This window comes from Aplidium turbinatum, chromosome 15 (genome assembly GCF_918807975.1).
Source record: "Aplidium turbinatum chromosome 15, kaAplTurb1.1, whole genome shotgun sequence".
Classification (NCBI taxonomy): Eukaryota; Metazoa; Chordata; class Ascidiacea; order Aplousobranchia; family Polyclinidae; genus Aplidium; species Aplidium turbinatum.
This window is the reverse complement of record NC_137486.1, coordinates 19,593,256-19,604,701: the sequence shown is the minus strand read 5'-3', so window position 1 is coordinate 19,604,701 and position 11,446 is coordinate 19,593,256. Positions and strand designations below refer to the sequence as shown.

At 37.0% G+C, this 11,446-nt stretch overlaps 1 protein-coding gene across 1 annotated transcript in view; it reads left to right on the top strand.

The window, feature by feature from the left end:
• The first annotated feature begins 1,217 nt into the window (after window positions 1-1,217).
• LOC145784047 (uncharacterized) overlaps window positions 1,218-11,446 on the top strand; it is a 25,897-nt gene continuing 15,668 nt past the window's right edge. Inside the window, exons 1-12 of the mRNA XM_082595803.1 lie at window positions 1,218-1,263; window positions 2,406-2,511; window positions 2,892-2,958; window positions 3,331-3,437; window positions 3,945-4,074; window positions 4,406-4,587; window positions 5,141-5,285; window positions 5,814-5,948; window positions 6,866-6,982; window positions 8,565-8,732; window positions 10,115-10,240; window positions 10,985-11,152. Of these exons, the coding sequence (XP_082451929.1) occupies window positions 1,218-1,263; window positions 2,406-2,511; window positions 2,892-2,958; window positions 3,331-3,437; window positions 3,945-4,074; window positions 4,406-4,587; window positions 5,141-5,285; window positions 5,814-5,948; window positions 6,866-6,982; window positions 8,565-8,732; window positions 10,115-10,240; window positions 10,985-11,152 (1,497 nt within the window). The remainder of the gene's footprint in view (window positions 1,264-2,405; window positions 2,512-2,891; window positions 2,959-3,330; window positions 3,438-3,944; window positions 4,075-4,405; window positions 4,588-5,140; window positions 5,286-5,813; window positions 5,949-6,865; window positions 6,983-8,564; window positions 8,733-10,114; window positions 10,241-10,984; window positions 11,153-11,446) is intronic.

Below are 11,446 nucleotides of genomic sequence, written 5' to 3'. Positions count from 1 at the left end.
AATAAGCTTTCCATGCAACAACTCTCAAAAGCAATGCTTGTAAGATTAGGTATAATTTTCATTAATTGTGAAAACATTTTTGCATTGCATTCTTTGAGTGCTGAAGGAATGCCGATTGGAAAGCGGATGAAATTTTTGAGGTGCAGATGAGTTGGTCTATGTTGTCAGCGATTAGATTTTCTCAGTTTAAACCAGGAAATCAGCTTTTTTATTGATTAACTTTGTAGATATTGAGCCTGTGTAAAAAGAACGAAAAGCAATTGAGTTGTTTGCTAAACATGGAGTAACTTACTTCAGAATAACATCAGCTTAGCGTTGAAATGTAGAAAGAAAAAGTTCTACTGCCGACACTGGTCTGAGCACTTATTCATGCCACGAGCAAATATACAGTATTCTTGCTTACCACAGCATATAGGCTATATTGGCCGTGAGATATGCAGTCATACAATTTACAGTATATACGCAGCTGCCGTGTACTGTGAGCTGCTGCAGGTTACTGCACTTATGCATTTGAGTTGAAAATATAAAGCCAATAAGTATCCAAGAAGACGTCTGCAGACATTGAACTAATGTAAAAAAGGACTGATTTTCTGACTGGGTAGTTGGTAACCACTCGAGAGGAGATAATACCATTTGTACATCATGTTGGACACTTTAGCAATTAAAAAATAATAAAAATGATTGGTTAATTAGCCTGCAATCCTAGGAGTTTGCATCCGGTAAGATTCTATGCGATTCCAGTCTGTTTACTAAATTTGGTTTTTAGAAACCATGGTTAACAATAGAAGAAAAATCTCATGTTGTGCACAAAATGCAAAACTACAACTGGCCAAACATTATGTTCCGTCACACTATAGTTGAAGACTGCGAGAAATATTTACACTATTTGTTAATGGACTATACAATTATAAATGGTAAATAAAGCAACAAGAGTTTGTTGTAATAGTTGCATAATGGACCTACCAAAGGTAAACGAGATATATCTCGATGAAACTCGATTGGTCAGTGGTCACGTATAAACCACTTGCCTCTTGATGTCATGGCAGGCAGTGGTAAGAAGAAGGTAACACAAACGTAAACAAATCGAATCCAAATAGAAATAGCTTTTTGGGTGCGATACGGATGCAACATAATTTGAATACTATTCTCAACGAACGATTATCATGTTTGCGGCAAGCAAGATGCAATAGATCTTCAATGAATCCCAGTACTTCACGATGGAGCTGCACGTGAAATTTCAAGGCAATGAGTTTGCAAAGAGCAGTAAGTAGAATTTCAAAGGACTTGAGTTTGATAGCACATAAAGGCTATAGTTGCTTGAGCGCTAGCCAACCGATGCGATAGGCTACAGCAGTTACACAACTGACTTGATAACTAGGTAAGCAGTTTGTCTAAGAGTTGAAGGGGTCATGTAGACTATGTCTTGTCCCTTCATCTCCAAAGTATATATCCTTCTTGTGATAGAATTCCTTTGTAGAATTCCACGACTGAATGCTCCAATTCAATAGCCGAATTGTTTGTCTCCATATGAAAAGTTAAGAACCGAGCTCTGACGTGTTTCAATTAAAAAGGGGTCAGACAACTGTAAGTTGCCCATGTATCGTACTTAACTTGGAATTTTGGAACAAAATTAAAAAAGTTGAAAAAAGCTGCTTTAAAGTAGGCAATGCAAAAGAACCAGGGACAGTAGAAATCAGGATGCCAGTTTGATGGCTCGGTACGCAAAACAAGATCCATCAGTGAAGAAATTTTGCACAAGTAGACGTTTTTACTATTGGGCGAAGCAAAAGTGGCTCTAATGAACCTGCTGGCCACATTTCCTATGACAGAGAAACCTTTCTACTTACTTAAAATGAAGACAAAGAAAGCCACCAGTTGCTTCACTTCACTTACAAAGATGAGGTTTAAGAGATGACTTCCGTGCTAATTATAAACCCTCTAGTTATGTTGTTCATGCCTCAACGGGCTTTGTGAATAATTGCTGTGCTGGTCGGTCGTGGTGCGTTATCAAGAGTGTCGGCTGCATAGCCGAGTGGTGAGAGCCCTGGAACGGCAATCGAAAGGGCGCCGGTTCGACACCGCTCAAGAGCATGCGGCTGTGTCTTTGGTAGGACACTTAAAGGCATGCCTGAAGGTGGACATGAAGATTGGGTTCCCTGCCTTTCCGTCCACTTAATCTAAATCTTCAACCACCAGGTGTAAGCCTGGATACGACAAAGAGTGTTGATGGTCAATGTGAAGGACACAGCTCTTGATGAGTTAGGTTTAGCTTCTAGTTACTAGTTAATCTCTCTGGTTAATGATTAGTTATGCCCCAAGGGTTCAATGGAGCTAAGACCACTTTAAAAAAGCTTTCTCTGGTTGGTATAAAGATTCTCCCGTCAATCAATATTTTAACTTTGTAGGCATGGATGTCTCTTTTCATGATTACCACATGCGAGCGCCTTCACGCGGCCGCTCAAGATCACGATTCAACAACTACTTAGACACGGGCGAATATAATCAAATTCAGTGAGTATCAAGTTGCTTTCGCTTGTTTTCATAATTTTAGTTATTTCCGTTACTTGAGAATGGCTAACTTGAGTATGGCCGAAAACGTTCGTAGTTTATAGTTTTATGTTCACTCTAATGTATGATGTTAAATGCCGTGTGGTTGCTTGGTTTTATCTGTCTATGATTAAAGAAAGTCACCTCTCTACCAAAATTGTATATTTTTAGTTAATATATAAAAAGTTCGGGGTTAATTCTATCTCACTTGTTAGCGATTTTTGACCGTGACTAACGCATTTAATTCTTCTGTTGTAATTTTAGAATAGTAATGTAAGATGTTTCAGGTTTGTCTTTAATCAAAATTAATTTTGCTGAAAACATTTTAACTTTGTTTTTCACAGGAAATTTATAGCGCCATCTCGAAGTCAAACATCGACACCTTTCGAAGACACTGGAAGAACTAGAAAGGTCGTTTGGTTGCATTTGTTTATTCAATGAGAACCCGCATGAAAGTTGTGCTCCTTCATTTTCAACAATTGTTTATGTCAACTCAAAATTGACACCCAGGGCAATCTGTATGTGGCACTTTCAAGTTTTTTGTTTACAAGTGACTAGTATTTTGTTTTTCCAAACACTTTATGAACACTTTATGGACTTCGTCGTGTGAACCTCTGGAGCCGAAGGTCTATTCGTTTACCATCTCAGATTCGCAATTTCCAAATTGCAGATTTTAGAATCAGATTCACAAGCCAGACGTTAAAACGATGTAAAAAATGGCCAGATGATAATTTTAGCACTTGAAAGTGTATTTGTGTTTAACTGAGCATGCCTTTAATTTAGGACAATCACTGGTCACGGTCCATTGAACACGGTATTTACCAGGGAAGGACAAAATCACGTGACTCACCTTCGCCAATCCGATCACGGTCTTCGTCACCAAGGAAAAGGTGAGAAAGAGACGGCTCATTTATGAAAATGAAATGAATGGCTGAATTCAAACCACAAGAATTATCTTTAATAACAAAATGCTGCCCATCGACACAATCTACCATTCCAGAATATGTCCCTCTTAGTCTATGCAGTTGTATTTAGCGCAATCAAACAGCTTTATTTTTCATCTGTTATAACGTTTTTAAATTTTGTCACAAGACTTTGTTTCTAGAAAAAAAAAACAAAAAAAAAAACAATTCAATGACATACATCGTTGCTTTTATTTTTATTTTTGGAAGTTGAAATTCTTCAAGATTGGGGGGGCTTTGTAAAGAGGAGGAGAAGTATTTTGCCTCATATTTTTATGTCGCCACGTATGAGAGCTTCGTGCTTCGTAACACGAACTCGTTGCTTGGTGTGGACAAAGTCCTGAGCATTTTTCGACTTTCTTTGAAATAAAACCAACAAATCATTTCAAGATAAATATAAGCCACTTCTTCATCTTTACCATTTTATGCTTTTAGGCTTTCATTGTGGCAGCCCAATCGCTTGGTGGAAATGGAAAGAGATAATTTCCAAGACGCCTTAGATGACAGTGAGGCAAGAAGAGAAGTTTTGCTAAAAAAGTTAGCTGATGCTCAAAAGACTATGCAGGTAAGTATGTACATAAAAGAGAAAGATAATTGTAATCAAGATGTACAGTAATTATATAACTAAGGTGCCACTCAACTAAAAGCTGTTCTTGTAAAGCGGGTTGTCGAAATACGCAAGCTAAGAACTGAACCATAACCGCTTGTTTGTCGTTTCTTCCTTGGCAAAACCGCGTGTTTTCCACTAAGATATTGAAGCGGACGCAATCTTCGCATAACTTTTTGACAAACGATTCAAAGTTTAATGTAATCGTAAACCTGGACTTAAATAGTCAAAACTTAGTTGAAAAAGTGTGCTAATGACTTTTTCAGTTATTTCATTATTTACTGTTTAGATTCAAAACGAACGCTTACTTGAAGGGGAACTTAATGTGGCTGATTGCAGAACCACCATACATTCCATGCAACAACAGAAGACGGAACTTGAAGCCAAAACTCAATCTTTGCAGAAACAAAGAGATGATTTCGTTGTGAAATCGGAACAAGATCATGAAGAGAAAGAAGCTCAAAAGCAAAAGTTAGAAAACAAGTTGATTGAAATTTAAAAAAAAGACATTGCGATTGCTTTTATGAAACTGACTTTCGACTGGTTTCATTTATATCACTCTCCACCCAATTTCCTTATCTTCTCTTACCCCAGCTAGCCCTGGATCGGTGAGGATGACAACAAATTAGATTACATCACAAGCTAAATGCTTTATTCTATCCCTTAGATTTAGATGTTATTTTACACTTTATATTCATAATTTTTCCAATGAGCTCATTTCAAAACGTCAAAAAGTAACATTTGTTATTAGTTCAGTGGCAGACAACGTTTGCAGCGAGTCTCGAACTCGTATCCATCGGTATTGACCAATGGCGTAGGTTGTTAGATCATACAGACTACCAACATGATAATTTAACCATTTGGTTTCAACTTTAAATTCATTGCTTTGGTCATCAGATAATAATTCGAGATTTGTTATTGTTTGATTGACAGGATCGATGACATTAGCAATGAATCGATCAGGCTTCGGAGTCAGCTAATAAGTCAGACAATAATTCAAGATTTGTTATTGTTTGATTGACAGGATCGATGACATTAGCAATGAATCGATCAGGCTTCGGAGTCAGCTTGATATGATGCTAACGGACAAGCAACAACATCACGTGACGCTGGAACATCTCCATCAAACTATTAAGGACTTACAAAATCAAGTGAAAACTGCTTTAGAGGTGAAAAAAATATGGTTCCCCCGATTTTTCATAAGTTCAAAGCGAATACGCTGTTTTCTTCTGTTTGATACAGATGTTACTCACAGGATGGGGGGTGGGGGATACTTTGTCATCCACCCATTATTGATTTCCTCCGCTCTGCAACAACGTAAGTCGCATAGTGATACCGATGAGCAAGACTCGTGATAAAAGCGGTAAAAAAACAAACAAATTAAACCTGAGGGATTACAATTTAGTTTTTTGTTTTGTTTAGAAAGGGTTAATTGTTCAAAACGGTTTTTGTTTGTTTCAAAATATTATTATCTCTAGGGGATCTATCCACTTTTAGAATTCGGGGGGTGATTTTAGACAGTGGGCTAAAATCGTCTTAGTCATTCCAAACCACTTCAATAAGTGGGGGGGGGGGTGATCACCCCCCTCACCCCCCTTGGATACAGCCCATGATTATCTCCAACACTTTTTGCATTGATAAGTTTAAGTTATTAAATATCTTAATTTTACGTCATTGAATAATTGCATTCCTTGTAGCTCCACGCTTCAGCCAGTGATGAGCTTACAACCACTAAAAAGCAACTAGAAGTTACAAAGCAACGAGCTGATTTATTGGACAAGGAAAAGAACCATCTGTTTTCTGAGCTGGAAAAAAGTCAGAAATCTCGGCAGGTCAGCAACTGTTGAATAAAATAATGCATACAACTAAGTTATTAATTTTTTAAAGTTACTGTACAATATAATATATTGTGAGTTTATAATTGATACGTTATTTTTGGTAGGTATAGCGGATACTAAATTGCATGATATTTTGTGTCATTTGGGTAGTTGAGGGAGAAACAACACTTCGCCCATTCCCAGGTCCTAAAAACAAGGTTTCTCCTAAAAGACAACCAAAGAAAGAAAATACTTATGGCATCATTAAGAGAATATATAGTTTTTCCTAAAACGCCGATTGTCTCCGAAATAAGATGTAAACAAACAGTCACAAAAAAAGTATGCGGTGTTCTTCTGCAACTTTCTACACCCCCCATATGAAGTCAAGCCCTAAAGCCACAGTGAAACCTAATCCGGAAGTACTTTTGAAACCCCATTATTAGCACGGCTGCACATCATTCATATTATCACTCAATATTAGTTACCTTTTGTTTATTTAGAAACAACCTGAATTATTTTACCTCCATTGAAATAACTTGAATGTAACTCTATCATTGGCTCAAAAGTCAAAAGTGTGACTTGAATGGTAGAAGGTTGAACTGAAGTACGATATATCGATTGATTGAATGTTTATCCTCGGACTGGGAAAGCTTCTTGCAAAGCTCAATCCTGGCAGTTTCGCATACTTGTGGATTACGGTAAGCAACAAGGTAGCGTTTAAGCATTGTAGCACAAAATAAAGCTCCCAAACCAGCTTCTGCAGTAGGCTGCACATTGCACTATTCTTGAAAGGTTTACTTGTTTTTGTTATAAGTTAAAACAATACTTATAAGATGTCGTTAACAATAGTTAAATATTTAAAAAACGTTAACAATAATTGAACAAGTATTCATGGAAAATGTTCGGTATTGTGTCTCAATTTAAAATCTTAGACTCTGATCAGCCGGAACACAGATCTCGGTCACAAACTACAAAAAAGTCAAACGAATGTTGGTGAATTGTCAGAATGCCTGGAGAGGACAAATCGGAAGTATGACGATTGCAGTGAGGTTAGTTGGCCCAATCTCGTTACGAACTTGTTGAATGATAAGAAAAGTTTTTTTCTTCAGAAAAACAGTGGAACCTGTCAAATAAATGCAAAGACAGTCTTCGGTTTTGCATTGTCAGCTGTTTGAATTTACCAACCACTATATTATTGCAAATAGGCTATACATTCATTGTTTAATTCTATTGAAAACAAATTAAAGTATTAGTCCTCCCCGTTAGCTCAGTGGTTAAGTGCTCGAGTCAAGATCACGCAGCACTGGTTTGGCTCTCGATGTGCGCTTGAGCAACGAATTTTAGACCGCTCTCCATTCAACGGCATCTAGTGGATGGAATAATTCCCCGACAACAAAATTTCAACAATCGGAAAACTTCACTCTGTCAATCTCGATAACCGACCCTGCTTCAAGAGCCTCTACAAGTAGGCTATGCGAAGCTACCAGGAATAACCAATCAAGGCTTTGTCAGTTTGAGGATAAAGATTCAAAACCAAACCAAACTCAATAGGCCGACACGTTGGATTTATTAACCTCGAACTAAACATATTCTACTGTTTTTCTGTTATTTATATACAGGAGGCTACTTTGCTTTTTTTATAAACAATGCTCATGATGATAAAGCTTTAGTAGAGAGTTTGATTTTTTGAACCATAGGCAAGCAAAACAAAGTAACCTTAGCGGGTTTAGCATAATGTAGGTTAGGCCTACACACAATTCTCATGATCTTAAATAAGCTTTTAAAATTGCATATAATGTTTTATACATTGCTTACATGTACTATTGTATCTTGAAAACAAGAATTCTTTGACTGATTTTCTGGGCTTCAACCCGGAACTTCTGAAGCTGTAAATGTAGTTTTGGGTCCTGCTCTTACGAAGTTTAATTGTTTTGGAACTTTAAAGTTAAACAAGGCAAATTAATTTAATTTTTAACAAGAAAAAAGGTTTATATTGTAAATCGACAAAAACTTGGTTGAGCCATGGCCACCTGAAGATGCGGCCTGATTTGTCACATTTTGCAGATTTTGATTACAGCTACTGCTAGTGCTTAACTGACATTTTTTGAGATGTTTTTACTTTTTGCGGTTTCCTAATGACAAAAAACTTTTTTGTTGCCTTGGGGAAGCAGTAGCAAATGAGAAAAAGTAAGTTGAAAAACGCAAAATCAGACTGTTATTGAAAATTAACAGTCTGACTAAAATCTTCAAAGTCAAATTTTCTTGGTTTTTCAACATGTGAGGATGTTAAAACCTATTGTGTCATCTGGGAAAAACAGTAATAAAAGCGTAAAAATCAAATTTTTAGAAAAATTTATTTAAACGTTCGCCCAAAGTTAGAAAAACCTGGAAGTTTCTGCAAAATGTGACAAATCAGGCCGTATCTTTAGGTGGCCATGGTTGAGCTATGCAAGGTTGGCAGTTGACGTGTGCACTGCGAGTTGTAGCCTTCGTAGGCTATCATACATTTATAAATTGAACACTGATGGAAAATTTACGATATTCTTTTAAAGTAAAGAAAGTTGTGATTGTGCTATAGTAAAAAAAATTACATAATATCCTTGGTTGGAAGTAAACTTTGTTGTTTGTTAGGAACTTGCTTTCTGTCGCTCCAAACTAAGAAAGCAAAGCAATGATTACATTAAATTGAAGAAAGACCACCTTGAGCTGCAAACGTCGCGGGATAGAATGAGGACGCAAAATGAACAACTAGAACAAACTTTACAATCTCTAGAAGAGATCAATGAAGAGTTATCTCGGGTAAGCTAAATGACACAGACAGTTAAAGTAACAACAGGAAACTGTGTGCTCACAAGCTGAGGGCTCAAGCATGATGTTCGGCAGGGCATCGGTTCGCCACCGCTTGAGTGGAGTCTTTTGCAAAACATTTGAAGGTATGCTTGAAAGTGAACAAGGGAATTGGCTTTCTTATCTTCCCTTCCACAATACATTTAAATTATAACGCTAATGTACCGGGTTGTGTAAGTTAGAACAACACTACACAAATCATTCATCACAATAGTCTGTTTTATCTTTTTTTTTTTAGGCAAGAAATACCTAAAGGTTACAACTTGGGGCGTTGTACTATTTAGGTGCAACAAACCCTGATTACTTTTGATTGAATGTTAGAGTCCACTTATTTCACAATAATCGGAATTAACATCAACGGCTTCTGCTTTTTGTTAATAGGGATCATGGACTTCTAAATAGTAGCATCTGGACTGGAAACTCAGTGGACAACATGAGGCCAAACAGTTGGCCAACAGTGGGCTAACAGCCAAGTAACTAACCCTGTTGGCCCACTGTTGGCCAACTGTTGTGCCAACTGTTTGGCCTCATGTTGCCCACTGAGTTTCCAGTCCAGATGTTACTATTTAGAAGTCCATGATAGGGATATACAGTAGAAAAACTTAAGAAGGGTTTTGAAGCATAGGGTTTTGAAGCATAGGTTTTGAAGCATAAACATTGCAGAGTAAAGTTAAGAAAACAAACACAGTTTAATTGTTAAAGCTTACTTTTGAGGGTCGGAAAAGAATGCTTTTCACGGATGTTTTACAAATATGTTGTTTCTTGATTTCAAAAGTTGTTTTTGTCTTTAAAGAAACCAATGAGAAAGTGTTTCTTGAATAGGCTACTGCCTGTGATGGGCGCTGCTTTATTATGTTGCTTATTTGTTTGTTTGGAAATTTGAGCTTGTTCTTAGGCTTTATCGTTAACTGCTTTTGAACTGCAATCAACTGCCGAGTTTTGAAGGAGTCTTCCTTGTTGTCCAAACGCAATTCGCTCAGCCTGTAAGGGTAGCCTACGGGTTTATCCTTCGATACTGAACGCAGAGTGCGCAGCGGTTGCGAACGACGTCAAGGAAGTACTTAAACCCACTTCTCTCTTGAGTGCTAAGCAGAAATGAAGTTTTGTACCATTTTTAAAAGTCTTTTGAATGACCCGACGGGGTATCAAACCCACATCTACCGACGTGGTGACGAGCACTCAGACCACTAGGCCATGATGCCGGTTTATTACACTGCTGGCTGTGTACTGGCCAAATTGTTGATGCGTTGTATATCTAATCCAAAACAAGCTGAGTTCTCGTTGGATTTTTAAAGCATCATTAATCACATTAAATTGTCTTTCAATCATGCCAGGCAAAAATGGCTCATGAGGATAACATTAGGGAGTTGGGAGCCTTCCGCGAAAATGCCCAGATAGATCTTGTCCGAATGTCCGAGGAAAACTTTTCAATCAAAGATAGATTAGTCGAGAGTAAACAGGTTCGTTGTAAAAGATAGTTTTTGCTTCAATATCTTATAGCCTATACTGGCTAGTAGCCTACGTTTGGTCAAACGATGACCAATAGTGTGTGAAAGCCAAACGTATTTACTTTAGGGCCATAATTTTACTTGTATTTTTTACAGCGGGATTTCTATCTGTTTCAGGTGGTTAATTTAACTTTTCAATGCTTTAGTGTTGGTGTCAACGTTTAGCGTTAGACAGCTTCAGTTAACAAAGACAGCGCTTATTCAACAAAATAAACCTAATGTACGGTAGCCTATATACTGCTAGTAGCTTACACTGCTACAATTTGTATGGTACCTAGTAGTTTTGTTCTAGGCCTACACCGTGTTGCTTTGTCATTGTATCGTTTTGTGTTAACTATTTTATGGCTTAGAACTTACATTTATAAATACTTCTAAGTTTGAAATAAAATGATACCTGAAAAAATATCACAATTTGTTTGCCACAATCAATAACCACCTGGTTCATTGGAACATCAACATTTTGTGGTAGCCAGTAGTTATTCGTCGAAGTAGCTTTATTCTTCGATATGGCTATTGACAAATAGCTTTATGCAAAATTAATATTGCTGTAGCCTACTATAAAACCAAAATACTGACTTGACGGTTTCAACTACTGTCTGTAATTATTCAAGAATAGATTTCGGAACCCCAAACCACAATTCTAACGTATTGAAACAGTTTGATTGTCTTCAGAAACTGTTATGATTTTTATTTTAGAATTGTGAAAAGCTGACGGAAGAATGTCATGGGCTACATGTTGAAGTAGAAAGTTTGGAGGGAAAAAATAGGAAAATGACAGAAGCTCTCAATATAAACATCCACAAGGTGACGCAAATTGAAGCAGAAAACTCTCAATTTACCCGCAAAAACAAAGATTTACAAACGGTCAGTTTAATTAGACTAGAAAGAAGTGATTGGTTCAAGAAAAAAAACTGTCTGTTTAAAAATGTGTGAAAATGGGGTTTCCAAACAACTCAGCTTACAAAAGCTAACATTAGAAATAAGCATAAATCTTTGAGATTTGCATTTTTATAGAACTTTGGCACGAAAGAAAATCAGAAGTCCATGACATCAACTTCACAATTGGAGTTAAAGTGATATTGTTTAAAAAAATTTAAACGTTCTGTTGTTAAATTTGAAGCAGTTTCGTGTCGAACGATACTTTTGCGCTTATCAAAC